Source organism: Sceloporus occidentalis, unplaced genomic scaffold (assembly GCF_023333645.1).
Source record: "Sceloporus occidentalis isolate IW3139 unplaced genomic scaffold, rSceOcc1.0.p SCAF_20, whole genome shotgun sequence".
Lineage (NCBI taxonomy): Eukaryota > Metazoa > Chordata > Lepidosauria > Squamata > Phrynosomatidae > Sceloporus > Sceloporus occidentalis.
The window spans coordinates 7,762,218-7,789,503 of record NW_028317000.1 but is presented as its reverse complement, the minus strand read 5'-3'; the positions used below and the strand labels follow the sequence as shown (position 1 = coordinate 7,789,503).

At 46.1% G+C, this 27,286-nt stretch overlaps 3 protein-coding genes across 4 annotated transcripts in view; 2 read left to right on the top strand and 1 right to left on the bottom strand.

Annotated features, from left to right (window-relative positions):
• JTB (jumping translocation breakpoint) overlaps positions 1 to 13,724 on the top strand; it is a 34,138-nt gene extending 20,414 nt beyond the window's left edge. The window contains exons 2-5 of one of the 2 annotated variants that reach the window (XM_089483335.1): positions 3,992 to 4,115; positions 5,609 to 5,860; positions 11,431 to 11,580; positions 12,928 to 13,724. In XM_089483335.1, coding sequence (XP_089339461.1) covers positions 5,846 to 5,860; positions 11,431 to 11,580; positions 12,928 to 13,578 — 816 coding nt within the window. In that variant the 5' untranslated portion in view covers positions 3,992 to 4,115; positions 5,609 to 5,845 and the 3' untranslated portion in view covers positions 13,579 to 13,724. Of the gene's footprint in view, positions 1 to 3,991; positions 4,116 to 5,608; positions 5,861 to 10,830; positions 11,581 to 12,927 lie in introns of those variants that run through there. The other variant, XM_089483334.1, reaches the window with a different exon arrangement.
• SLC39A1 (solute carrier family 39 member 1) overlaps positions 1 to 27,286 on the top strand; it is a 39,248-nt gene that overhangs the window by 2,147 nt on the left and 9,815 nt on the right. The gene's annotated exons all lie outside the window — the stretch shown is intronic.
• On the bottom strand, positions 862 to 21,121 carry LOC149301878 (cyclic AMP-responsive element-binding protein 3-like protein 4). The gene is made up of 9 exons (XM_089483337.1): positions 20,948 to 21,121; positions 18,374 to 18,626; positions 16,862 to 16,974; positions 16,041 to 16,133; positions 14,400 to 14,506; positions 6,998 to 7,066; positions 5,606 to 5,690; positions 3,369 to 3,465; positions 862 to 2,053 (listed from the first exon to the last, which is right to left on the bottom strand). The coding sequence occupies exons 1-9, from the start codon at positions 21,119 to 21,121 to the stop codon at positions 1,743 to 1,745; spliced, it is 1,302 nt and encodes a 433-aa protein (XP_089339463.1). The 3' UTR covers positions 862 to 1,742.

Genomic DNA, 27,286 nt, shown 5'->3' with positions numbered 1-27,286 from the left:
GTCATATGTCATTCTCCAGGTCTTATTGGATTGCAACTCCCATCAGCCTTAGCCAGTATAGCCAACAAGCGTAGTCATGTTGAGGCAGGCGGACCTTGGTCAGCGCCTGAAAGAACATCTCAGAGTCCTGAAGAAAATAGGAATAAATAGCTGGTGGATAATAATCTGCTTTTATTTTTCCAATTCAAGAGACAGATGCATCTGTGAACCAAAAGACACTGTTGAGACCACTCTCAGTGCTAGGGAATCCTGGGAATTGTCGTTTATTGTGGCACCAGAGCTGTCTGACAGAGAAGGCTCAATGTCTCCCGAAACGACAATTCCCAGGATTCCCTAGCACCAAGCCAGGGCACTTCAAACCGTCTCAAACTGGGTCATTTCTGCCGTGTTTCTGGACCTGTGCAACAGAACCGTCACGTCTGTTTTGCATCCGACGGCCACACTTTGCAGATACATTGCGCTGCAATGCCCATCGTCCCCAATGCTGACTGGGGATGATGGGAGTTGCGGTAAAAATAACAACGTCAAGGACGTAAAATGCCACCCACATCTGGCTGGCAGCAGTTTGAAGAAGACAGCTCTAATCGCACAGTTAAAAAAAGGACAAATGAACGTAAGGTTTCTACCACCGTCTTTTGTCGAGTCGCTTTTGGCAGCGTTCCCTAGAGGGATGACTTCAGTCCTGACTCAGACGCCGCTTGACTCACTCCCCGGCTCTCGTCGCCCATCATCTGTCCCGATTTCTCTAAAAACGTAAAAGAAAAATAGCTTCATTTGCACACCTTAACTGCCGGAAAAGACAAATTATACCCCGGAGGCTAGAGACCTTTCTTAAAATTTATTTTTATTCAATGTTTTAAGAATTACAAAAGTTGTACGAAGGAACAAAGAAATAGAAATGAGTAAAGGATGCAAAGGAAAAAGATGAGATTTCTGATTCTCCTTCTCTGATTCAGATTCTTTTGATTCTCCTTATCTGTACATTTCTGCTACATCTGTTAATTTCAACCACCGTTCCTCTATAGCAGGTCATGCTGAATTTTTCTATCTTTGCGCATGCGACAGTCTCGCTGCTGCGGTCATATACTGAAGTATTCTTCCGTGAGTGAATCCAATGGTCCCAAAAGAAACAGTTCCAGTTTTAATTGAATATTGCCCTTTAAAATGCTCTGCATCAACGTACAGATTTGAATCTGTTTTTCAAAAAAGCTTGTTCCCATGTCCACCACATACGATAAAATGTCCCTTAACATTGCTCACATTTCCACATTGGAAACTCTTTCATATGTTCCGAAGCAATTTCTTTGGCATCATACAATGGTTAAGTCTGACTTATCTGGAATCCTGAAACCCGAAATATTCCAAAACCCAACGCCTTTAAAAATGGGTGACTGAAATAGTGACACTTTTGCTTTCTGATGTTGCACTGTGCACAAACTTTGCTTCACGCACAAAATTCCCACATCTGTCTCTGCAGCATTTCCTTTCTTACAAGAGAGGACAATGCTCTCTGTAAATGCTTAGAGATACCCTTGGCTACTTCCACATAAACACATGGCTCAGCCATAGCTACTGTTCAGCTTGAAAAGGGATCGCTGGAGGCCAGTAATAGCGTCCATTTTTAGAAATAAAATGCCAAGAAATGGCACTAATTTGTTCCCTAGTCATAGATATCCATCCTTTCCCATCATCTCAGATATAACTGAGTCCTGAAAGGCTAGAAGACCACAGCCTTGGAGAATCTACATCTCATCGGCGTGAATCTGCTTCACTGAGTCTTTGTCCGCTTCAGGCCTTTTCTCTTTGGCCAACGAACTTTCCTTTGGTTGTGTTGGGATGTTCTTAGGTGACTCCAGATCAGATCGATTTGTAAAGGCCCGTCCTCCGATAATGTGAAAGCCCCCATCCGTTCCTTGCCCCGAATCCCCAATTCCAGGATGCTCCGGCGGCATTTCCGTCTGAACGTGGGGCAATTCAGGATCGTCGGTGGCGGTGGTGCCGGTTTCTTTCAGCTCAGAAAGTCCACCTTGGTTCAAGATGTTGCGGGAGATCACTAGAAGAGAAGGAGAATTAGAATGGGGTTATCCATTAGGAATGTTGCATGGGATTTCTAGGGCTGTTGTTGTTGTTCACAGAATCATAGAATGATACAGTAGGAAGAGACCCCAAGGGCCATCCAGTCCAACCCCATTCTGCCATGCAAGAGCTCACAATCAAAGCATCCCCGACAGATGGCCATCCAGCCTCTGTTTAAAGACCTTCAAAGAAAGAGACTCTACCACTCTCCAAGGGAGTATCTTCCACTGTCAAAGACACGCTGCAGCTCTTACTGTCAGGAAGTTATTCCTAATATCAAGATGGAATCTCTTTTCCTGAAGCTTGCATCCATTGCTCCATTGTGTCCTGTTCTCTGGAGCAGCAGAAAACAAGCTTGCTCCATCCTCAATGTGACACCTCCTCAAATACTGAAAGAGGGCTTTCATATCACCTTCTCTTAACCTTTTATTCTTCAGGCTAAACATACCCAGCTCCCTAAGCTGTTCCTTATAGTAGGGCATGGTTTCCAGGACCTTCACCATTTTGGTGGCCCTCCTTTGGACACGCTCCAATTTGTCAATATCCTTTTTGAATTGTGGTGCCCAGAACTGGACACAGTATTCCAGGTGTGCCTTCAGGTTGTTTCCAACTTATAGTGACCCTAAGCAAACCTATCATGGGGTTTTCTTGGCAAATGTCTTCAGAGGGGGTCTGCCATTGCCATCCTCTGAGCCTATCCATGCCATCTGACAGGCTGAGAGAGTGTGGCTTGCCCAAAGTCATCCAATGGGTTTCATGGCTGAGCCAGGAATCGAACCCAGAGTCTCCAGAGTCGTAGGCCAACACTCAAACCACTATGCCACACTTGCGGGCTGTTGTGCGATCTTGTATTTCAGTGTCTAGGAAGGGCAGATCATCACACACACATCCGCAACACACAGCCCTTTATCTAAAGTTCTCAGGGCAGTGTATAGTAAAAGCTATCTGACTAATTGTAACAGCGTAAAAATACAATAATGTTTAAAGGCAAAATGTATATATTTAACCATCTAACAGGTTATACATATTTAAAAGACAGGTCAAAACTGGTTTTGAAATAGCTTAAAACAATTTAAAGCCACGTGGGATTGCCCCAAAGTCCCAATTTTGGACACACCAGTTCAAAGCAGCTGCTTTTCAGAGATAAACTGGTCCTGTCCATGGAGGTTCCTCCATTTTCTTGGGGAGGATGTGTTGCCTGTTCAGTCAGTCAGTCAGTCAGTCAGTCAGTCAATCAATCAATCTCTCTCACACACAAACACAAAATCTCAGTCTCTCTCCTCCAAATTTACCTCCAGACGGTTTGTAACCATCCCGACTGAGTTGGGTTCCACCAAACAAGGAGCTGCAACTGGGCAGGATAAAAAGTCCAAGAGAGAAGATAAGGATCTGGAGGGAAGAAGAATTAGAAAAGGATTTTAATGCAAAACAACAACAACAACAACAACAAAAACCATGCACTGAGCACTGAGTTTGTAGCACAACAGCAGCATTTTTAGACCATTTTCGACTGCGATGGGATCCACAGATGGATAGTTTGGCGAGGCACTACAGCGGAGAATTCTGTACCCCTTGAAAAACTACAGATCCCAGGATTCCAGAGGATGGAGCTGGCCGTCCACAGACAAAGATACAATCACATTCTCAATAAGGAAGCAGCGAATGTTGGCTTAATGTTGGCTGAATGAAGAAATGTAGTATATGTTGGAGTGCTTAATTTGGCAAGATTGTTGGAAACAAAGAAATTGTATGTAGAGAGATCTTACGGCACCTTTGAGACTCACGGAAAGAAAGAAGTTGGCATCATGAGCTTTCATAAAGTCAACTTCCTCAGATGCATTTGGAGACTTAAGTCTCTCTACATACTGATTCTACAGACTAACACAGCTATATCTTTGCATTTTATATCTTTCAGTGAGTCTCAACGGCTGTAGAAGATCTCTCCACATACTGATTCTACAGACTAACACGGCTATATGTTTGCATTCAACCACAATGGAATTGAATCTGAGATGTGATTTATGATGTACTTATAGGTGGTATGTATACATATTACATGTTATGGTATTGTTGGTTGTCTTTTAGATGCTTTTCTGTGTCACGTATTATGATTTGTTTAATGTGTGCTATATCCTTAAAGTTATTGATAAGAAAATAATGTTAATAAAAATTAATTTAAACAAAGCACAGTGAGGATTGTGGCGTCTGTTTGGTGGCCCTGTGCCACGCTGGCTCTCTACTAAGGCAATGGCAGCACAGCAAATATAAGAAACCTAGGTACTGTATATACTCATGTATAAATCAAGACATTTTAGTCCAAAAATCGACCCCAAAAACCCGAGTCGACTTACCCAGGGGTCAATGTAAATACTGTGCTTTAACTCTTATTAAGAAAGGATAATCTCCCCTGGAATGACTGAAACACACCCCTCCTTTGCTTTCTCATCCATCCAGCCTTTAGTGTGATGCTAGAATTTTGTCAATTCCTTTGCAGAGTTTTCCTTCATTTCATCCTTTAGATCCTTTGATACATGCCCTAAGTCTTACCCTCGACTTATCCAGATGGGCCATATCGAAATCAATAATTTTGGGCCCCAAACTTGCCCTCGACTTATACATGAGGTCGACTTATAGTCGAGTATATACTGTATTTACGCTTATTGTTGTCTCAATCCCTCCAATGCTAGAAATTTAAGGACTCAAGGGAAATTCCATTGAGGGCAGCATTCTTATAGGGAGGGGGAGTAATGTCTTTGTTTTGTCATCTGTTAAAGCTAGGACTTTGCCCAAGCCTCCCTTCTCTTCTCCCCTATCCTAGGGATCTAGGAGTCCAAGTAAACCACAAGTTGAACATGAGTCAACAGTGTGTTGAGGCAGCTAAAAAGGCCAATTCAATTTTAGGTTGCATTAATAAAAGTATAGTGTCTAGATCAAGGGAAGGAATAGAGCCACTTTATTCTGCCTTGGTCAGGCCCCACCTGGAATGCTGTGTCCAGTTCTGGGCACCACAATTTAAAAAGGATGTTGAGAAACTGGAGCGTGTCTAAAGAAGGGCAACTAAAATGGTGAAGGGTCTGGAAATCATGAAGTCCTATGAGGAACGCCTTAGGGAGCTGGGGATGTTTAGCCTGGAGAAGAGAAGGTTAAGAGGTGATATGATATCCCTGTTTAAATACTCGAAGGGATGTCATATTGAGGAGGGAGCAAGCTTGTTTTCTGCTGCTTCAGAGAACAGGATCAGGAACAATGGATGCAAACTCCAGGAAAAGAGATTCCAGCTCAACATTAGGAGGAACCTCCTGACAGTAAGGAGTTTATCACATGGGAGACAGTAAGGGCTGTTCGACAGTGGAATAGACTGCTCTGGAGTGCAATGCAGTCTCCTTCCTTGGAGGTCTTTAAACAGAGGCTGGATGGGATGCTTGGATTTAGAGTTCCTGCATGGCAGAATGGGGTTGGACTGGATGGCCCTTACGGTCTCTTCCAACTCTACGATTCTATGATTCCATGATTCTATCTGCTGTCTTACCAGGAGGCAAGTGCTGGTCTGAGCCGCTTTGGTGGAAGTCTTCTTGAAGAGCCCTTGCAGTTTCTGCAGCTGGTCCAGGAGTGACCTGCAAGAAGAAATAATGCCAGTGAGTCCCAAAGCCACCCGCATTTGACTCAGTAGCCAGGCATAGATATATTTTCTTATGACAGTGGGGAGTGGAGGAGATTCCTGTTGCAGAACCAGAACGGAGAACAGGAAAATAATAATTGGAGGAGCATTATGCAAGACAGAGAGGTGAGTGGCTCATATATACAATTATTAACCTTTACTGTATTTATATAGCACTGTAAATTTACACAGTGCTGTTCTAGGCAATCTGTTTTAGTACTGTCATAATTTAATTCTGTTTTTATGGACCATCTTTCTAGATTTTTTCATTGAAATGTTTTTAGTTTTTTAATTTTAATTATAATGTTATTCTTACATATCTCTTAACCATAAAAAATACAATAGTTACAAATGATCATACTTAGGAGTACATATAATAAACATAGCGTACTCTTTCTTTATTTCCTTTTGTCTTCTTTATCTTTCATCTTTTCTTCTCGATTTTTTTCCGTTCCTATTGACTTCCTTATTAAATGTTTTTAATCTTGTTGGCCGCTCTGAGTCCTAAGAGATTATCGCACAGTTTGAAAAATCCAAATTACCGCTGATGATTCGAATTCGGGATACATTCGGATTTTATCACATGCATTTTGCTGCTGCTGCCGCCGCTACACAAGAGATGTATCCTGAATTCAAATTGGATTCAGCAGCACTAATTTGGGTGGGATAATAATAATAATAGCTTTTCATATCAAGCATCAGGGGAACAAACAGGTCATAGCGGTCACTGGTCCAAAACACACTGCAGAACTAATCCAGTTTGAGACCACTTTAACTGCCCTGGCTCAATGCTAGGGAAATTCTGGGAACTGTAGTTTTGTGAGACATTGAGCCTTCTCTGTCAAAGGGCTCTGGTGCCACAACAAAACTACAATTCTCAGGATTCCCTAGCATTGAGCCAGGGCAGTCAAAGCCGTCTCAAACTGGATTCGTTCTGCAGTGTGTTTTGGACCACTATTACAACTTGAGAAAGGTCCTTTGGGGACTTCAAATCCCAGAATCACGCACCTGAGTTCACCCAATGGAAGAAGAAGATGAGGGGTTGGGCGGTGATGGTTTGGATGAACTGAATGAATACATGAATAATTTATTACGGCACATAGCCAGCATAAAAAGGGACTATACATGTTACAAGGCCTCAGGATAGGCACATTATGCTCTAAAAAAAAGGGGGGGGGGAGGAAAAAAGCATCGATTCATAAAATTCATAACATTCATAAGATCCTAAGCCTTGAAGCTAGGGTTGGGTGAACTAAAACTCACATGTTGTGCATCTCCAGGTCCTGGACTTTCTTTCTCAGCTCCTGGTTCTGGGTTGAACAGGCTGCCACCCTGCCAAGAAAAGAGGGAACAGAATTACATGTATCCACTCCCACTGTACATTGCTAAGATGTCTATCGGCTTCTTCTGCTATGTTCATGCCCTAGTTGTCTCCTGCCTTGACTGCTAAAATCGTCTTTCGACGGGGCTCCCGTTGTCCCACCTTAGTCCTCTGGTCTCCATTCAACATTTTGCTGCTAAGACTATCTTTTTAGCTCATCGCTTTGATCGTGCCACCCCACCTCTGGCGTCTCTTCACTTTTAGAATCATAGAATCATAGAATCCTAGAGTTGGAAGAGACTGCAAGGGCCATCCAGTCTAGCCCCATTCTGACATGCAGGAACTCTAAGTCAAAGCATCCATGACAGATGACCATCAGACCTCTGTTTAAAGACCTCCAGGGAAGGAGACTCCACCACCCTCCGAGGGTTTGGTACAAGCTTCTTCTCTTAACGTTCGAAGCTTTACACAACCAGCTCCTCCTCATCTGTCAGACCTTATTTCATCTCACCATCCTGTTAGAGATTTGTGGTCCAGGAGCTTAATCTCTTCTTGGCGCACCAAAAAGAAGCATCAGTGCTCTCTACTATCTCATCCATCCATCCTTTAGTATGAGCATAAACACTTAGCTTGTCAAAGTTTTAAAAGATCTCTAGCATCGTTTTCCTTTGCTTCAATCCTTTACATCCTTTGTTACATGCTGCTGTGTTTTGCCCTCGACTTATCCACAGGTTATATCAAAATCCATAATTTTAGCCCCAAATCCTGCCCTTGACGTATACAAGAGGTCAACTTATAGTCGAGTATATGCGGTGTATGTATTAGTGGTTTTTGCAGTTTGTATTTTAACAGCATAACCTGCTTAATTGTGTCTAGTTTATATTTTAGGACTTTTAGATTGTACCCCGTTGGCAGGTTATACACAGTTTTGACGATGCCCATAAAGTGCCATGCAAATTTATAAGCATGTGTGGTGAGGTGACCCCAGGGAGCCCAGGGACAGAGAGGACGGGACAGACAGAAGTGGGCCAGGTGGAGGTGGAAAGGGAAAAGAAGCCTATGATGGAGAGGGAGGCGGGGCTGAGTGGAGAGGAGGAGCGAGAGAAGAAGGAGGAGACAGGAGCTGAGAGGGGGATAAAAGGAGAGGGAGAGAGCTGCGCGGGAGGCAGAGGACGTCGCGGAAGAGGAGGACGGGGAGTAGCGGCCGCGGCAGGGATAGGGCAGGTAAAACGGAGCCCTGGGAGAGAAGGAGTGCCAGTCACCCTGCAGACCCGGCTGGCCTTCAGGAAAAGAGGTCCCCACCAGGGAGTGGAGTTGAGGGACCCTCGCACGGAAGGGGTATACAACTACTCCGACGAGGAGCGGTGGGAGTCGGCCACTGTGAGAGACTTGGAGGACGAGTGGTGGGACCCAAAAGGGGCTAAGTGGGAGTGGGGCCCAGTTCCCCAAGGGAAAGAGAAGGCCGAATGTGAGCCCTTGGAGAAGCACTCAGGGGGTCAGAGGAGGCGAGACACTGAAGGCCCTAATCAGACGCCGGACCCTACCTGGGAAGACTCGGTTCCGGACGCTTAAGAGAGTGACTTTTTGTTGGCCCGTTGGCCTGTTACTTTATCACTGAGGCTTTGTTGTGTTGTGGGTGAAATAAACACTGTTGCAGCAGAACACGTGCGGAGTAAGTTTGTTGCTCACGTGGCTCCTCCTCGCCTAGTACCCAGGCCTCATGCAGCCAGGCACGCCAGCCCCGCCCACATTGGTGGAGAATGCGGGCACCGCCCCTAGGGCGGGGTCTAAACCTACCCAGGAACAACTTTTTGCCTGGTTTGCGGAGCAGCAGCAACTTCTCCTGCAGCATGTGTCGGCACAACAAGCCCGAGTTTTGGAGCAGGTTTGCGCCACGCAGCAACAAGCTCAAGCCCAGCTGGTTTCGCAACTGGCTGACTTGTGGAGGACCCCTAGGCAGGCCGCCGGGGAGAATCCGGAAAGGGGTTTAACTTGGACGGTGGGTTTGAACCCGCTGAAACTGATGAAGATGGGGCCCCAGGATGATGTGGAAGCGTTTTTACACACTTTTGAGAGGGTGGCCGCGGCAGCACAGTGGCCTCAGGAGCAATGGGCTTTAATTTTGACGCCCTGCCTAACGGGGCCAGCACAAGAGGCGGTAGACACCATGGCCGCGGAGGATGCGAAGGACTATGGGAAAGTGAAGGCCACCATCCTCCAAACGTTGAACATATCCGAGGAGACCTATCGTCTGCGGCTGCGCGAGTTAAGGTGGCGACCGGGGCTCCATCCTAGGACCTTAGGTCAGAAGATTCGGGCCAGCGGGCTGAGGTGGCTTAAACCGTCGGAGAGATCGGCGGCGGAGGTGGCTGAACTTGTGCTGGTGGAGCAGTTCGTAGGCGCCTTACCCCTGCAGGCCAGGAATTGGGTACGGTGCCATAGACCCAAAGACTTGGAGGCTGCAGTGACTTTAATGGAAGCTTATTCGGCCGCCGAGGAATCTGAAGGGGGACGGACGCGTCGAGGCATGGAGGGAATCCCACTGCGAGGGGGAAAGGCAGTCCATGGACTGGGAAGAGGGCTAAGTAAGACGGAAGGGGCCGCGGGGGCTCCACGGATAAGTGGTGAGCAGGCCCAGTCGGAGGACAACCAAGCAAAGGGAGTCCGAGAGCCTAACCCGAAGGACATGACGAAGAAACCCGTGGTATGCTATACATGTGGGGTCGAAGGGCATGTGCGGAGAGATTGCCCGATGATGGAATGCTCATGGGCTGATTCGTGGGAGGCCGCCCAGGTAAGGAGGCATCCGTCGGAGGCCCGGATAGTGGGCATGAAGGTGAACGGAAGGGAGGTAAAGGCCCTGGTAGACTCGGGATGTAGTCAAACCTTAGTCAGGGAAACCCCGGGGGGGGGACTGACCCAGTGGGTGAATGTCCGGTGCATCCATGGAGATGTAAAGCCTTACAAGGCGGTATGGGCCGATGTGGAAGTGGCAGGACTAACCCAGCGGCTCAAGGTGGGGGTGGTCCCTACTCTAAGGAGGGAGGCTTTGTTGGGTCGAGATTGGACTGGATGGCGTCAGTTGTTACAGGAGCAGGAGGGGTTGGAGGGAGAAACCCTTAGGAGGGACATGGTAGTAGACTTGGCGGGAGTGAAAAGGTCTCAACTGGTGGCATGGCAACAAGACGACCCAGTCTTACGGGAGGCATGGAGACAGGCCCAAGCAGGCATGGGGGAATTGAGGCCTCGCTTTGAGTTGAAAGGGGACCTGTTGTATAGGATACCGCCTCTCACGGGCCCAGGGGAGAGTGACGCCCAACTGGTAATTCCTAAAGCCTTGAGGGCCGAGGTGATGCGGTTGGCGCATGAGGTGCCGATGGCCGGGCATTTGGGGGTGGAGAAGACGACGCAACGGGTTTTGCAAAGGTTTTTTTGGCCAGGGGTGTATGCGGAAGTTAAGGGCTTTTGTAAATCCTGTCCTCAGTGTCAGCTGTTCCAGGAGAAGGGTCCACCGGGAGGGAAATTGATCCCTATGCCCATTATTGAGGAGCCTTTTTCACGGATTTCAATGGACATTGTGGGACCTTTAGACCCAGCTTCGGGGGGGTTCCGTTACTTATTGGTAGTGGTAGATTGCGCTACACGGTACCCAGAGGCAGTCCCCTTGCGGTCAATACAGGCTGCTAGGATTGCACAGGAGTTAGTAAAGATATTTTCTCGAGTAGGTTTCCCAAAGGAAATTTTAACAGATCAAGGCTCTAACTTTATGAGCCAGACCCTTAAGAAGATGTGGGAGATGTTAAAGGTTAGACCCCTAAGGACTTCCATTTACCATCCGCAAGCCAATGGGATGGTGGAACGCTTTAATAAGACGTTAAAAGGGATGTTGAAGAAGTTTGTGGACAGTCACCCCAAGTCCTGGCCCCAATTGATAGAACCGTTGTTATTTGCCTTCAGAGAGGTACCCCAGTCCTCGTTGGGCTTTTCGCCCTTTGAGCTAGTGTATGGCCGCCGGCCTAGAGGGGTATTAGATATTTTGAAGGAGGGTTGGGAGGAAGAGGTCCCTACCTCCCAAACGGAACTGCAGTTCATTCTAAAGATGCGTCAACACCTCAAGGAAATTGGGGGGATGGCCCGGGAAAACTTAGAGAGAGCCCAGGAAGAGCAGAAACGTTATTTTGACAAGAAGGTTAAGGAGAGGAGTTTACAAGTAGGTCAGCAAGTTCTTGTCTTGTTACCTGCACAAAAGGCGAAGTTGTTCGCAAAATGGCAGGGGCCTTTTGAAGTGGTGAGACGGGTAGGTCCAGTGGATTATGAAATTAGAATGGAGAAAGACCCCCCTAAAACAAGAATTTTCCACATTAATCTTCTGAAGGCTTGGAGAGTACGTGAAGCGTTATTTGGGGAAGTGGATACGGAGTCAGAAGAGGAGGAGGAGTGGTTGATAGGACCACAAACCGAGGACTTTGGGGCCACAGGCGACATTCCTATCATGTCCCCCTTGTCTGAGGCTCAACAACAACAGGTGAGAGCTTTACAAAATCGTTTTGAGGCAGTCTTTCAAGGGGAGCCAGGGTGTACAGGAGTTATCCAGCATGCTATTCACACTGAACCCAGGACAGTGGTAAGGTTACCGTTACGCCCATGGCCATGGCGGATTCAAGAGCTTATTAACAAGGAAGTGGAGTCAATGTTGAAATTAGGAGTGATAGAGCCTTCTCAAAGTCCCTGGCGGAGTCTGCCGGTAATGGTACCCAAACCGGATGGGTCGGTGAGGTTTTGTGTCGATTTTAGACAGGTAAACAAGGTCTCGAAGTTTGATGCGTACCCCATGCCAGGCGCCACTAATATGTTGGAGCGCCTAGGGCGGGCCCAGTATTTGTCCTCCATTGACCTCACCAAGGGGTACTGGCAGATCTTACTGCGACCAGAGGATAAGGAGAAAACAGCCTTTGCCACTCCAAAAGGCCTGTTCCACTTCACCAGGATGCCTTTTGGCCTCCATGGGGCTGCAGCCACCTTCCAGAGGTTGATGGATAAGGTCTTACAAAACTTGTCCTATTGTGCCGCAGCCTATATAGATGATATTATTATTTTTAGCGATTCTTGGGACGAGCATATGGAGCACTTAGAGAGAGTTCTAGAAGCTTTACGTGAGGCCGGACTGACGGCCAATCCCAAGAAGTGTGCCATAGCCTGTCAAGAGGTGAAATATCTGGGCCATAAAGTAGGGCAGGGGAGGATTAAACCCTTACAGGACAAAATTGACAAAGTCCAGGAGTGGGGAATTCCACAGACGAAAAAACAGGTCCGACAATTCTTAGGGCTAGCGGGCTATTACCGGCGATTTATTCCCCACTTTGCACACATCACTACCCCTTTAACCAATTTAACCAAAAAGGGACAACCAAGGAGAGTCAGGTGGGGAAGAATCGAACAGGAAGCTTTTGAGAGGTTGAAGACTTATTTGTGTAGCTATCCTATCTTGAGAACACCTGATTTCTCTAGACCTTTTATTTTACAAACAGACGCGTCAGAATGGGGCTTGGGAGCGGTGTTGTCTCAACAGGGAGAGGATGGGGAGCATCCCATCTTGTACCTTAGTAAAAAGTTGAAACCGGCTGAACAAAAATATGCAGCCATAGAGAGAGAAGCCTTAGCTATTAAGTGGGCGGTGACCTCCCTACGATATTACCTATGGGGGGCCCCCTTTCAGTTGGTCACTGACCATGCCCCGCTCACCTGGTTGGCTTCAATGAGGGACACCAATCCGCGTATCACTAGGTGGTATCTGGCCCTACAACCGTATGCTTTTACTGTTCACCATCGACAAGGGACTTTGCATGCTAATGCGGATTTTTTTTCTCGACAGGCCACCTGGACCACTTCTCGCCCGCCGTCTCTCTTAGAGGGGGGGTTGTGTGGTGAGGTGACCCCAGGGAGCCCAGGGACAGAGAGGACGGGACAGACAGAAGTGGGCCAGGTGGAGGTGGAAAGGGAAAAGAAGCCTATGATGGAGAGGGAGGCGGGGCTGAGTGGAGAGGAGGAGCGAGAGAAGAAGGAGGAGACAGGAGCTGAGAGGGGGATAAAAGGAGAGGGAGAGAGCTGCGCGGGAGGCAGAGGACGTCGCGGAAGAGGAGGACGGGGAGTAGCGGCCGCGGCAGGGATAGGGCAGGTAAAACGGAGCCCTGGGAGAGAAGGAGTGCCAGTCACCCTGCAGACCCGGCTGGCCTTCAGGAAAAGAGGTCCCCACCAGGGAGTGGAGTTGAGGGACCCTCGCACGGAAGGGGTATACAACTACTCCGACGAGGAGCGGTGGGAGTCGGCCACTGTGAGAGACTTGGAGGACGAGTGGTGGGACCCAAAAGGGGCTAAGTGGGAGTGGGGCCCAGTTCCCCAAGGGAAAGAGAAGGCCGAATGTGAGCCCTTGGAGAAGCACTCAGGGGGTCAGAGGAGGCGAGACACTGAAGGCCCTAATCAGACGCCGGACCCTACCTGGGAAGACTCGGTTCCGGACGCTTAAGAGAGTGACTTTTTGTTGGCCCGTTGGCCTGTTACTTTATCACTGAGGCTTTGTTGTGTTGTGGGTGAAATAAACACTGTTGCAGCAGAACACGTGCGGAGTAAGTTTGTTGCTCACGTGGCTCCTCCTCGCCTAGTACCCAGGCCTCATGCAGCCAGGCACGCCAGCCCCGCCCACAGCATGAAATAAGCATTATTAATATAACAACAACAACAACAATAATAATAATAATAAACGGGGAGCCCAGATATTGTTGGACTTTGACTCCAATAACTCCTGATTATTGGACTTTGGGTTGGGGGATGATAGGAAGGTAGCTTGCCATTTTATATAAGGGACACCATTTTGCTCTTCCATTGTATTTAATGAGACTTGAGCATCCATGGATTTTGTTATCTATAGGAGGTCCTGGAACCAAATCTCAATGGATAACAAGGACCCACTGTATATTGGGCATTTGGGTTGGCTCAATACAGGTATTGCTATTTTGTGGATTTTGGGTGTTACTGCATTTTGCTATGTGGTCAACACAGCTACCCCTGAATATTTTGGTGGGGTTTTGGGCTATGTGGCGATGAAGATTTTCTTTCTGATGTTTCGCCAATGTCTATGGCTGGCATCTTCAGAGAATAAAATTAACTTCTCTGAATTAAATTTCTCTGAAGATGCCAGCCATAGATGCAGGTGAAACGTCAGGAATAAACTCTTCTAGAACATGGCCACAGACCCCGAAACACCCACAAAAAACTATGGATGCCGGCCATGAAAGCCTTTGACTTCAATATCTCCTAAACATTAGATTTCTCGTGCTCCAGTCTCACCGACTCTCCAAGCCGTCTATGTACTCCTTCTTGCGTCTGCGGCTGTCCTGAGCCGATTGCTTGTTCCGGATTTTCCTCCGTACTTTTTTCAGGATCCGCTCCTCTGCCTGGATGGAAGGAGTTTGGAAGAGAGATGAGCAAGAGAGTCTCATGCCACACGGGATTCTCATGGGATTCATACATAGGGACCCTCTATACAACTGCTTGCATATGCTCACTAGAGTGCGAGAAGTTATTTTTTAGAATTACAACTCCCAGAAACTTGTTGCACAGGAGTTGTAGTTGGGAGCTATAGTCCCCCAAAGCAACTTTCTCTGACTTCTGCACCTAGTGGACCATAAGGCCAAAATGGAATCAACAACACTGCAATTCCCAGCTTGAAAATTGTAGGTATTTTAAAAGCAGCTGAAAAAGTGAGATGGTTGAGAATGAACCAGGAGATTCGGGACTGTCCTTGCCAAATCAGGACAGTTGGAGGCTACACCGTTGTAGATATCCGACAGTCCCAACCGTTTACTGGCGCTGACAGTTTTGCAAAAGCTTTTTTAGGGGGGAAATGCAAAACTGCAACACAGATCCCCCAAGGATGGGAAGCAGAAAAATACAAACTGGTCCTGATAAATATGGGCAGCTGTGTTCTGTACAGCTTTTGGAGGAAGCCAGTTAAATGAATAAGAAAGCAAATAAATAAATGTGCAACTCCTCAATGGGGACCAGCTACATTTGCAAACTGCTTGGGGTTAGTGCAATGGCATCACTAGGGTTGGTGTCATCCCAACATGGTAACTCATGTTGTCATCCTCAGACTCGGGGCCACCAGGCTAATAGGTCCTCAGGAGTACATCAGGCTCTGGTCTACTTTCTGTGGCTGGCTAGTGGACTAAAGCACCCGACGAAACTGTTTGTTTCTGGGTTGTTCTAGTCAACCCGCTTTGTTTGCAACTCCTGAATGGGCTCCAAATGCCATTCCACAACAGGAGAGGCTTCCAGGTGTTTGTCATAGCATGCCAACTATCCTGGTTGGCCACCTTGTCGCCTCTGGGCAGGACCTTCAGTCTCTATGCAAGGAGAGGTGTGGCGATATACTGCACACTGGAAGGCAGACACCCCTTTTTGAGGTGCCACCTGACGTGGTCCTCACTCCCCGCACCCCTTGGGCCTTCAGGAGTAGATCGGGCCACTATGGAAGAGAAAGGCTCCAAGTCTACCAGCCGCTGATGGCCCTGGCCACCCAAAAAGACTGCCTATGTTCTCTATTGTTCCAGTCACCCTGCCTTGTTTGCAAGTTCCGAATGGGGTCCAGATGCCATTCGGTGATGGGAGAAGCCTCCAAGAGTTAACTGTGGTTTGGTGACAGCGTCCTGGAAGGCTTCCTTGCCACCTCTGGGCAGGTGGACCTAGTTCTTTGCAGGGTCTTCAGTCTATGGGAATCCCAGTCCACCTGCAGAGAGGTGTGATGGAACACTCTACACTAAAAGGCAGACATTCCACTCTGAGGTGTCACCCGCTGCGGATTGCACTCCTTGCACCCTGAGTTAGTGCAACAGGAATTGTAGTCCAAAGCTTTGAAGGAGCACACTGGGCTCCATCTCTTATTTTTGCACTGGGTAAGGTCCCTTGTTGCGTGGCAGACCCACCTACCTTGGTGAGGGGGAGGTCGCTCCGGAGTAGGACCCCTTCCAGGCTCAGAAGCCGCCGCTCCTCATCCGTCAAACAGACGCTCTGGAGATGATGCTGATCAAAAGAATCCAGAGAAGCAAACAGTTAGCTGAGGAACGAGGACTTTCTTCCAAATGGCCTCCAGCACTGTCAGCGCTTTCCCAACCACCTTGCTATCCCAAACTAGGGATGTAACTATTCACCCATTTCCTTCTCTAAAAAGAAACCAGCAACCTCAGCAACGTTCTTCCCGCTACAAGGAAGTCTTTGAAAATGGAACAGTATATAAGTATATAAGAGAGCATGGCTGCTTTGGCACCAAAAAGAGCACTTTCTGCAAAGGATGCAGCATACAGAAAAATGTTGCTTCCAGTGCAGAAATATTTTCTGCACCAAATAATGATGATCCCTGCACAGAAAAGGGTTTTTGTGTTAAAAAAACAACAACCATGTGTGCATTGTGCGCAGAATAAGTCTGGACGTGCAATGATTCTCATCAATCTAAGATTCTTTTCATTAGGGAGTTGGACTGGATGGCCCTTGTGATCTCTTCCAACTCTATGGAGTTTATCACACAGGGGCTAATTTCGGCATTAAAGAGAGATTAAAGCGCATTTAAAGCATCCCGCAAATAAAGCAAAAATGGTGAGTAATTTCACTAATGATTATCACACGCAATTGCGAACGTAAAGCGATATCAGAAATGCATTGTCGCTGAAATCCCAAAAGTATAAAGGGTTCCCAGGTTTCCAGTCTAGTTCGATACCCATAAAATCTTAAGTTACCAGTTTATGGATGCTTACTTGATCCGTGGGAGTCTCTACAATGTTGGGTCCGATTGTGTTCTCAAGAAATCCTGGTGACACTTCATTCATCATAGAGGCCTCAGGCAGCATTGTTAGGGGTGTCCAATTCTCTGTAAAGGAAGGAACCAATGAAACACAGCACCAGTCAATGGCTGCATCTACACTGCAGAATTAATGCAGTTTGACATTGCTTTAACTACTATAGCTCATTGCTCCAGAATTCTGGGATTTGTAATTTTGTGAGATATTTAGCCTTCGCTTTCAGAGAGCTCTGGTGCCGCAACAAACTACAATCCCCAGAAATCCACAGCATACAAAAGCCAACTTGATCCATCATCCAAGATCCTAAACAGAACTTTGAAGGTAATCCAAATATGGGATACTATATGCATCTGAGGAAGCAGACTTTGTACTTTATTATTTTTTGCCCCTGGCTGCCCTGAATTTGCAAGACCTGAGTAGGGCAGTGGATAATCTTGGAAGTCTCTCCCTTGTAGAGTCAGCTCCTATCGAAGTCAGTTTAACAGCAGATAGCAAATGATAAGCCATAAGATTAGATGATGATGATGATGATGATGATGATGAAAGCTCATGCTGCCAACTTCTTTCTTTCAGTTAGCCCCAAAAGGTACTACAGTGGACCCTTGTTATACGCTGGGGTTGGGTTCCAAGATCCTCCATGGATAACAAAATCCATGGATGCTCATGTCCCATTAAATATAATGGCACAGCAAAATGGTGTCCCTGATAAAAAATGGAAAATCAAGGTTTGATATTTCAAATTTATACTTTTTTGGAACATTTTCAAACCGTGGATGCTTGAATCCATGTATAAAATATCCGTGTATAAGAAGGGCCGACTGTGTAAGATCTCTCTACATACTGATTCTACAGACTAACAAGACTATATCTTTGAATGGGATATTATAGTTTAAGGAAAGCTAGCCTTCTCTTCCAAATGCACACACACACACACACACACACACACACACATTTAGAAATGTTACTATCTCTCAGTATTGTGCAGACGATAATGTGCTTTTTATAGACATCTGCAGGATCTATCAATGGGAGAAAGTTGTTCTAAATTCCCAGGAATTACCATCCCTCCTTTCTCTTCTCTTGCTGCCGACTATATATATCTGATATTCCATTCTTTGGTGAAAAGGGTGTTATAAATAAAGGTTGTTGTTGTTCTCGCTCTATGATACTGTGAGCCTAGCATCCCAAGGGAAGGTGTTCCAAATCTTAGGAGCAGCCCCAAAGAGGCCCTATGTTGTGTTCCCTTGAAGGTGGAGGGACTGAAACGGCTTCTCCTGAGGATTTGAGGGTCAGCTTGAGAAGTGGAGGTATGGTCCATCAGATGGACCTGAGCTGTAAAGAGCTTTACAGGTCCTAACCAGCACTTTGAATTGTTCTTGGATGTAGACCATGGATGGTCACTTGAAAGAGGCGGATCACCACATCCCTCCTCACTTGGAAGCCACCTGCAGGTCTGACCCTACTTACCTAATGGACCTGAGAAGATACCAACGGGAAGAGCCGCCTCCTCCACCACTCCTGTGTCACAGACAACCTCATAGATGACCGTGGATGATAGGTCAGGGGGCTCCAAATCACTTGGCAAAGGCGTGTCCGCAAGGGGATCATCAGAAATCCCGCTGTCACTTTCCGGAGAGGCAACTGGACTCTGGGAATTGTAGACATCACTCCGATGGATGAGCAGTTGGAAGAGATCTTCTGCATCGCTGTCGCTTGTAACCTGCAAGGGAAGCATAGATTGATTGGGTTGCTAATATTGATTGATTGATTGATTGACCTTCTTTGGAAGTCTTTAAACATAGGCTGGATGGCCATCTGTCCGGGGTGCTTTGGTTGTGAGTTCCTGCATGGCAGAATGGGGTTGGACTCGATGGCCCTTGGGGTCTCTTCCAACTTTATGAATCTACCCCACTCTATAGCTGGAAGCATTCTCGGAGCAGCTCATATCATCTGTAAGGGGAAAAAGACAATTAAACCAATAGTTTTTTGTGGGGGTTTCAGGCTATGTGGCCATGTTCTAGAAGAGTTTATTCCTGACGTTTTGCCTGCATCTGTGGCTGGCATCTTCAGAGAAGCCTTCGACTTCACAATGAAGCCAGTTCCTGCCTTCAGACTTGCAACTTAAGAAGTCACAACATTAAAGGAGAAGTCAAAGAGGAGGCAAAAGGAAAACAAAAACCTAGGCACAAATTTTTAATGTCCCAGGACTCCTCAGCCTAGTGCATTGACTTCTGAGTGACCGCTACAAAGAAAGAAAGCCCAACAGACTTGGTTTCTCAAGAGGGTTGATGCTGCTGGTTTTCTTCTCGCCTTCTTCCTTAGTCTAGAAGAATCATAGGTTGGAGGGGACCACAAAGGCCATCTGGTGTGTCCGGAGGAGGGCAACCCAAATGGTGAAGGGTCTGGAAACCATGCCCTATGAGGAGAGACTTAGGGATCTGGGTATGTTCAGCCTGGAGAAGAGAAGGTTAAGGGGTGATATGATAGCCCTGTTTAAATACTTGAAGGGATGTCATATTGAGGAGGGAACAAACTTGTTTTCTGCTGCTTCAGAGACTAGGACTCAGAGCAATGGATGCAAACTACAGGAAAAGAGATTCCAGCTCAACATTAGGAAAAACTTCCTGACACTATGCAATATTTGCACCTGTTTTCCTTGGGATGCTAAAGTGATGGGAGCCAAGGATATGGGATCCAAACAATGTGGATTCTAGATTAGTTCCTCTCCAAAGTATCCCACATTTTTCTCTGGATGTCTATACTTAAACAGGCCTAATTCAGGAACAGCTGCATGCGTCAGGGCCTTTTCTGCTTTGGTACCTGGTTTGAGCCAAGTCAGCATGAAATAACTTATGAAGCACTGTCCCCTTATGCACTATCCACTCATCACCCATCCTTCTCTGCTGCCATAGTCCTGATGAGGAATCTGTTGGAACAGAACATGGAGAAACAGAATGGTTCCCAATTGGCAAAGGAGTGAGACAAGGATGCCTCCTTTCACCCCATCTTTTCAACTTGTATGCAGAACATATTATGCAAAGAGCAGGTTTGGACACAGAAGAAGGAAGAATGAAAATAGGAGGAAGGAATGCCAACAGTTTAAGATATATGGATGACATCTTACCATCAGCAGAAAACTTTGGAGACCTAGAGCAACTGCTGAGAAAGGTCAAGGAAGAAAGTGCAAAGGCACATAAGGAAAACAAAAATAATGACCACGGAGGATCTTCACAAGTTCAAACTAGACCATGAGGACATAGAAATAGTAAAAGAGTTTCTATAACTTGGATCAAACGTTGATCAGAATGGGGACTGCGGTCAAGAAATCAGAAGAAGACTAAGAATGGGGAGGGCAGCTATGAAAGAACTAGAAAAGCTCCAAAAGAGCAAAGATACACAACTAAGCATGAAAGTGAGAATCGTACAAGCAATTGGATTCTCCATTACTGTGTATGGATGTGAGGGCTGGACAGCCAAGAAAATGGACAAGAAGAAAATAAATTGTGAAGTTGAAGGCCTTCACAGCCGGCATCCATCGTTTTTTGTGGGTTTTTCAGGCTATGAGGCCGGGTTCTAGGAGAGTTTATTCCTGATGTTTCTTCATTCTCTGAAGGTGCTGGCGAAATATCAGCTGTCTTAGTCTGTAGAATCAGTGCATAGAGAGATCTTGCAGCCCCTTTGAGACTCACTGAAAGAAAGAAGTTGGCAGCATGAGCTTTCCTAGACTTCAGTCTACTTCCACAGATGCACTTAGGGGACTGAAGTCTACGAAAGCTCATGCTGCCAACTTCTTTCTTTCAGTGAGTCTCAAAGGTGCTGTGAGATTTTTCTATGTACTGTGCCATGCTGTCAAACTGGATTATTTCTGCAGACAAATCTTGCAAAGAAAATCCCAGAACAAGGTTCCCTTAGGGTTGCCATAAGTCAAAAAGGACTTGAAGAAGGTACACAGCGACAAAAAAAGAATTTGCAGTTCCAGTTTTGGTTTTTTTTCACCCCAGCTTGCATCACTTGGTGATGGAAACACTTCATCTGACTCACTTGAACGCTGCTGGATGCCCAGGTCTCATAGGTTTTCTCTGAAACGCATCCGTAGGCATGGTCTGGGAGCGGAAAATTGAACTTGGACTCTGCGGCCGAGAAGGAATCGCTGGCCTCCGTTTCATCCTGCCCCTCAAAGAGGACGTCCAGGAAACTCGAACAGCTCATCTCCATGGCCTGAGATATACAGAAAGCAGAGAAGTGGCTGAGAAATTTAAGTTGGGGACTGCAAAGTCCTTAGTCCAAAACTTGGGTAGCTTCAGAGAAACTCTGGAGAGAGATCTTGTAGCACCTTTGAGACTAACTGAAAGAAGTTCAGCATGAGCTTTCCTAGACTTCAGTCTACTTCCTCAGATGCATTTGGTCCCAAAGGTGCTACACAATCTCTACATCTCTGAATTCTATTATTATTATTATTATTATTATTATTATTATTACTACTATTATTAACTGAAAGAAAGAAGTTGGCAGCATGAGCTTTCCTAGACTTTGGTCTGCTTCCTCAGATACTTTCTTTAAGCCTCAGTTTTTCCATCTGTAATATGGGAATGAGAATGGTAGCGGGAGCAACAACAACACAGCGGTGGTTGCAGTGTTCATAGGTGCCTCTTGTAGTGATTCCCCAAAACTAAGAAAACCTTGGAACAAACTTGCCATAGAGCCAGCTCTCTCATCCATCCAGCCTTTAGGATGTGCACAAATAGTTGGGATTTTGTATATTCTTTGGCACTGTTTTCCTTTGCTTTGTCCGCTAGATCCTTTGTCACATCCTTTGTCACATAATTTTGGCCCCAAAACCTGCCCTCGACTTATAGGCCCCATACAGACAGGCCAAAATAAAGCTGCTTCGGGTCACTTTGGAGGTATGCTGTTTAAATGATGCATGCGTCCTAAGAGTCCTGAAGCCGCACCAAAGCCACGATCCGATCCTTAGGCTTCCGGACTCTTAGGACGCATGCATCATTTAAACAGCATACCTTCAAAGTGACCCGAAGCAGCTTTATTTTGGCCTGTCTATATGGGGTCATAGTCGAGTATATACAGGTATATGTTTTCTTATTTCTTTATCGTCTGCAACACTTAGTAGAAAGAGTTCAGGCTCTAATTTAATCTGTATTTGGAATACCGGGTTATTTCTGCAGTGCGGACGCAGCCTCCATCTCCCACCAGCCCCTTACCTTTTTCTACCTGGAAAAGTGGGCTCCAGGTGAGACGAGAGCAGGGTCTTTGGCTTCAGGCCACAGTGCGAAAGGTGGCCTGCTGCCCTGAACAAGGAAGCCTTGTGCCTTCCTCCTGACAAGGATCTCAGTATCCTGGATCACCTGTGCCAAGGCTCGCCTTCCCTGGCCCTGGGAGCCAATCAAAAGGCCCCAAGGAGGCCAGGTACAGGTGCACACCTGTCTAGGCAGAGCCCCATTGGATAAGGAGAGCTCTTAACAGGGAGGCTGGCTTTGTCTGTTTGCCAGTGAGTCTGTATACATATATTTGTGTGTGTGTGTGTGTGTGTGTGTGTATATATATATATATATACACACACACACACACACACACACACACATATATATATATATATATATATACCTTGTGGTACCTTTGAGACTAAACAGTGCATCTGAGGAAATGAGGCCTAAGCCCACAAAAGCTGATGCTTATTAATAATTGTTATTATCAATTGTTATTAATAATGATGATAATAATTCTTTTCTCTCTAGTCAGGTTTAATGTAGTGGTTAAGAGTGTGTGCCTTGAGCCAGAAGCCCTCAGTTGAGATCTCAGCAGAGTGAGTATTTTAGGATTATTATTAGTTAATAATAATAATTAATTAATTAATTATTATTATTATTATTATTATTAATTGGGATACAAAGTGTGTGCATTTTGGACCAATGCTCAAAAGGCTGCTCCCTCACTGCAGAAATAATCTGCCTCCTTGGCCCCACTTTGACTGACATAGCTCAATGCTGTGGAACTCTGGGATTTGTAGTTTTGTTTTGTGGCCCCAGGGCTCTCCGGCAGAGGAGGCTCAACGTCTAACAAAAACTACAACTCCTACAATTCCTTAGCCTTGAGCCGTGGCAGGTAAAGTGGTCTCTGGCCCTGCACCTTCCTCATTGGCCCGAGGGTACGTCACTCATACACTCTAGCCTCTCCTTCCGCGTTCCCATTGGCTAAAACGCACACACTGGGTTTTCTTTTTAAAATTTGCATCTCCCCGCCCACTTTGGAACGCTCAGAGGCTGATGAGCTCAGCGGAAGTTTCTATTGGCCTTTCCCCTCCCGCTGCGCCACGCCCATTCGAACGTTCCAGGCCGTGCGGGGTCCCCATTGGCTGAGACGCGTCCTTTTCTTTTTCTCTGTTTGCCCCTTCGCTCCGCCCCTTTGGAACGTCCAGAGTCTCGCTGGGGCTTCGCTCTGGAGCTGAACGGGGTGAGTGCAGAGTCCGGGAAGTCCGGCAAGAAGAGGGTCGGGGGGTTCTTTATGGGTCTTTGCCCCTCTTGGCCTTATATTAAGGTCCCGCCCTTTGCTTTAACCAGGGGCCTGCTCTTCATGGCCTCTCATCCACACTGCAGAAATAATCTGGTTTGACACCACTTGGCTCAGTGCTAATGGAATTCTGGGGAGGCCAGTTTTGTCAGACATTGAGCCTTCTCTGTCTGGTGCTGCAATAAACTACAATTCCCAGGATTCCCTAGCATTGGGCCAGGGCAGTTAAAGCGGCCTCCAAGTGGATTGTTAGGGCTGACTTTGTGTTTCGGCCTCAGTCTTCCCCAGCTGCAAAATGGGTGCAATAGTCAGGCAGCTCTTTGACAAAATGCTGGCCATTTTGAGGAAAGTGCAGAGATGTCTCTGCAGAAATGTGGACCTATAGTAACTACTGGGTAGGTCTGCCCTTGGATGAGAATCCCAGTATGTCTCTTGTGGTGTGTAGTAGTAGTTGTTGTTCTTATTGTGAAAGGGACCTAGGAGTCCTAGTAGACCACAAGTTGAACATGGGCCAACAGTGTCATGCGGCAGCTAAAAAGGCCAATGCGATTCTAGGCTGCATGAATAGAAGTATAGTGTCTAGATCAAGGGAAGTCATAGTGCCACTCTATTCTGCTTTGGTCAGGCCCCACCTGGAATAATGCTGTGTCCAGTTCTGGGCTTCAAAATGCACAAAGGACATTGAGAAACTGGAGCCATGTGTCCAAAGGAGGGTGACTAAAATGGTGAAGGGTCTGGAAACCATGAAGCCCTATGAGGAAAGACTCAGGATGCTGGGGATGTTTAGCCTGGAGAAGAGAAGGTTAAGAGTGATATGATAGCCCTGTTTAAATTCTTGAAGGGATGTCATATTGAGGAGGGAGCAAGCTTGTTTTCTGCTGCTCCAGAGAACAGGACCCAGAACAATGGATGCAAGCTCCAGTAAAAGAGATTCCACCTCAACATTAGGAGGAACTTCCTGACAGTAAGAGCTGTTTGACAGTGGAAAACGCTGCTTTGACATGTGGCGGAGTCTCCTTCCTTGGAGGTCTTTAAGCAGAGGCTGGATGGCCATCTGTCAATGAAGATGCTTTGATTGAGAGTTCCTGCATGGCAGAATGGAGTTTGACTGGATGGCCCTTGGGGTCTCTTCCAACTCTATCATTCCGCCCAGTCATTCTTTATTGCCTTTCTTATACCTAGAGCACAGGTTAATTTTGAACTACAGCTCCCCGTTTCCCCTCCTCAGTGGGATGGTCCTGGGGGGTGTTTGCAGGCCAAAGAACTACTTTCCAAAGCTTCATTACCGCTATCTCTGCGGTATCTCAACATCTTTTTTCTCAATGTCTGTGTATTATTTAATGACACAAACCCCCAGCTGGTTGGGGGGGATTCTGGGAACCGAACTCCAAAAAGTAACTTTCCCCAACTCTGTTTCCAAGACGCCATCAGTGTGTGTTTGTGTTTGTATTTATGGTCTTTTCCCAGCGTACAAGGAGTCTCTGTCTGAGTTGTCCATTCTTTGGAATAGTTTTAGTTTTAGTAACTTACACCGTTTCTTCCTCTTTGCTGTCTTGGCGTTGCGTAGCCCGTCGCAATGGGGAAGTCCCGAGATCGGATTCCCCCTACTCTTTGGTTACAACCAGATCAACATACGTCTGAAAAAATCGCACACATCCCTTTACTTTTTTAAATCATGTCTTTATTCACAATTTTCCAACATTCATTATTACTTTACACATCACTTATCCTTTCTTATACGTTCTATAATCTTACAATTGTCTCCATTTCTTTCATGTTTGTCCTCTTCGTGTTCATCTTCCTTGCTACTCTTTGCATTACTTCACTCCTCCTTTTAGTATTCTTTTTTCCTTCTTCATCCGTGTTTTCTTTCCAGCTCTTCTTAACTTTTACTGTTACTCATAACTCCCTTTATGCGTACCAGTTACTTTCCGTACATACCAATGGTCTACACCCACTTCTTTTTCTTTCTATAGCACCTTCCCTTTCCTTTTCTTACTTATCTTCAGTTTTCTATTCTAAGGTCCAAAACACACTGCAGAAATAATCCAGTTTGAGACCGCTTTTACTCAATGCTAGTAAATCCTGGGAACTGGTTTTGTGACGCATTTAGCCTTCCCTTTCAAAGAGAGTTTTGATGCCACCATAAACTACAATTCCCAGGATTCCTTAGCACTGCGCCAGGACAGTTAAAGTGGCCTTAAACTGGATTAATTTTGCAGTGTGTTTTGGACCAGTCTTTGAAATCTCAGCCCCATTCTTTTCCTTACTACATTCCTTCCTTAATTCCTTTCCTTTCTTTCCTCATCCATTTCTTTCGTCCTTCCTTTTTACCTTCTGTGTTTATCCTATCCCTCCTAAACCTTTTTCTTTTTTATTTCCACACCTTTCAATTCCTTTCTTCCTTTTCCTTCATCCTTCAACCTTCCTTTCTTATTCCTTACTGCCCTTCTTATCTTCCCTTTTTACTCCATTTCTACCTCCGCTTACCTTCTTCACTTTCTTTACACCTTCTCTTTCTTTTCCACTGACTTCCTCATTCTACCTTTCTTTCCCTCGTGCATTCTTTCCTTCTTTCCTCACTTACAATCCCTCTCTCCTTTTTAACTTCAGTCTTGGATTTTTCTCCTCTTAGGGGCCATTCACACTACGGAAATAACCGTTTTGGAACTGGTTTAGTATTTCCTTGACGTTCACATTCACCCCACCGCAATCGATTTAGTTTGTGGGGCAGAAGGGACCGAAAAGCCCACTTAAACCGGTGCATTCGGCACTGGACCCAGTAGCAGTTCTTTTTTAAAAGAGCCGCAACGATCCGCATCTTCGGTAGTCTGAGTATGCTACCGAATTGATTTGGATTGCGCCACATTGTTCCCGGAAATGGAGGCACCTCCATTTTAAATAGACACGGTGGCAAATGTGACCGACAACAGGGTTAAAGTGGCGTGGAGAGATTCGATTGCGGTAAGCGTAGTGGGAACGCCAAACCGGTTCTGAATCGGTGCGGAGGTGCGAATCTCTTCGTTCCAAAAAAGTATTATTATTATAACGCCGTACGTTTTGCGCAGCGCTTTACATAATCGTCAAAACAAGAACGCAGTTGAAACCTGCCTGCGGCATACGCTTTACAATCACAAGCAGCAAAGATGATAAAATAATATCATAATTAAAATAATGGTAAGTTACTTTACAAAGTAAGTGTGAATGACCCCTTTTTAAAGCAAGTCTGCATGACCCCTTATTCTCCCCTCCTTTCCTTTCTCCTAGATGTGACCTTACGCTTTTCTCTCTCTTAAATTAAAATGCATGAAACAACTAAAATCAATCCATACTCTCCACTTCTTCTGTCCCTATACTTGGCTTGCATCCATCTCTGAACCTCTGAATTCGGTGGCTTCCTTTGACTCTGGACCCTGAGTTCAAGGAAGCTGCGGTTGTGGAGCCTAGCAGCTGTCGCTCGACCCTTTTCTGGAAGGAGGGGGAAACCTTTACGGGAATCTCTTTGTGAGTCACTTACTAGTGACCGGACTCCAGGAAGTTCCCAGCATCAGGGTCACGGTTTTCGGGTTTTCATTTTATTCTTCATCAATCCAGAATAGCTGGCAACAGAGTTTCCCATCCTCTGACCTTGCTTTCCTAGTTTTTGGGGTGGGAGTTTGGGTTCAATTTGCAACAAAATCTCTGTTCTTTTCTGGCATGTTCTGTATTTTTTAAAAGATTTTTTTTATTAACATAAAACAATAGACATATCTGAACAAACCAATGGCTAATAAACATACCTACGAACATTAAAATACCTAAATATTTCTATTTTACATATCGTTCAACTGTCTTAGTTAGGATTTCTCATTCATG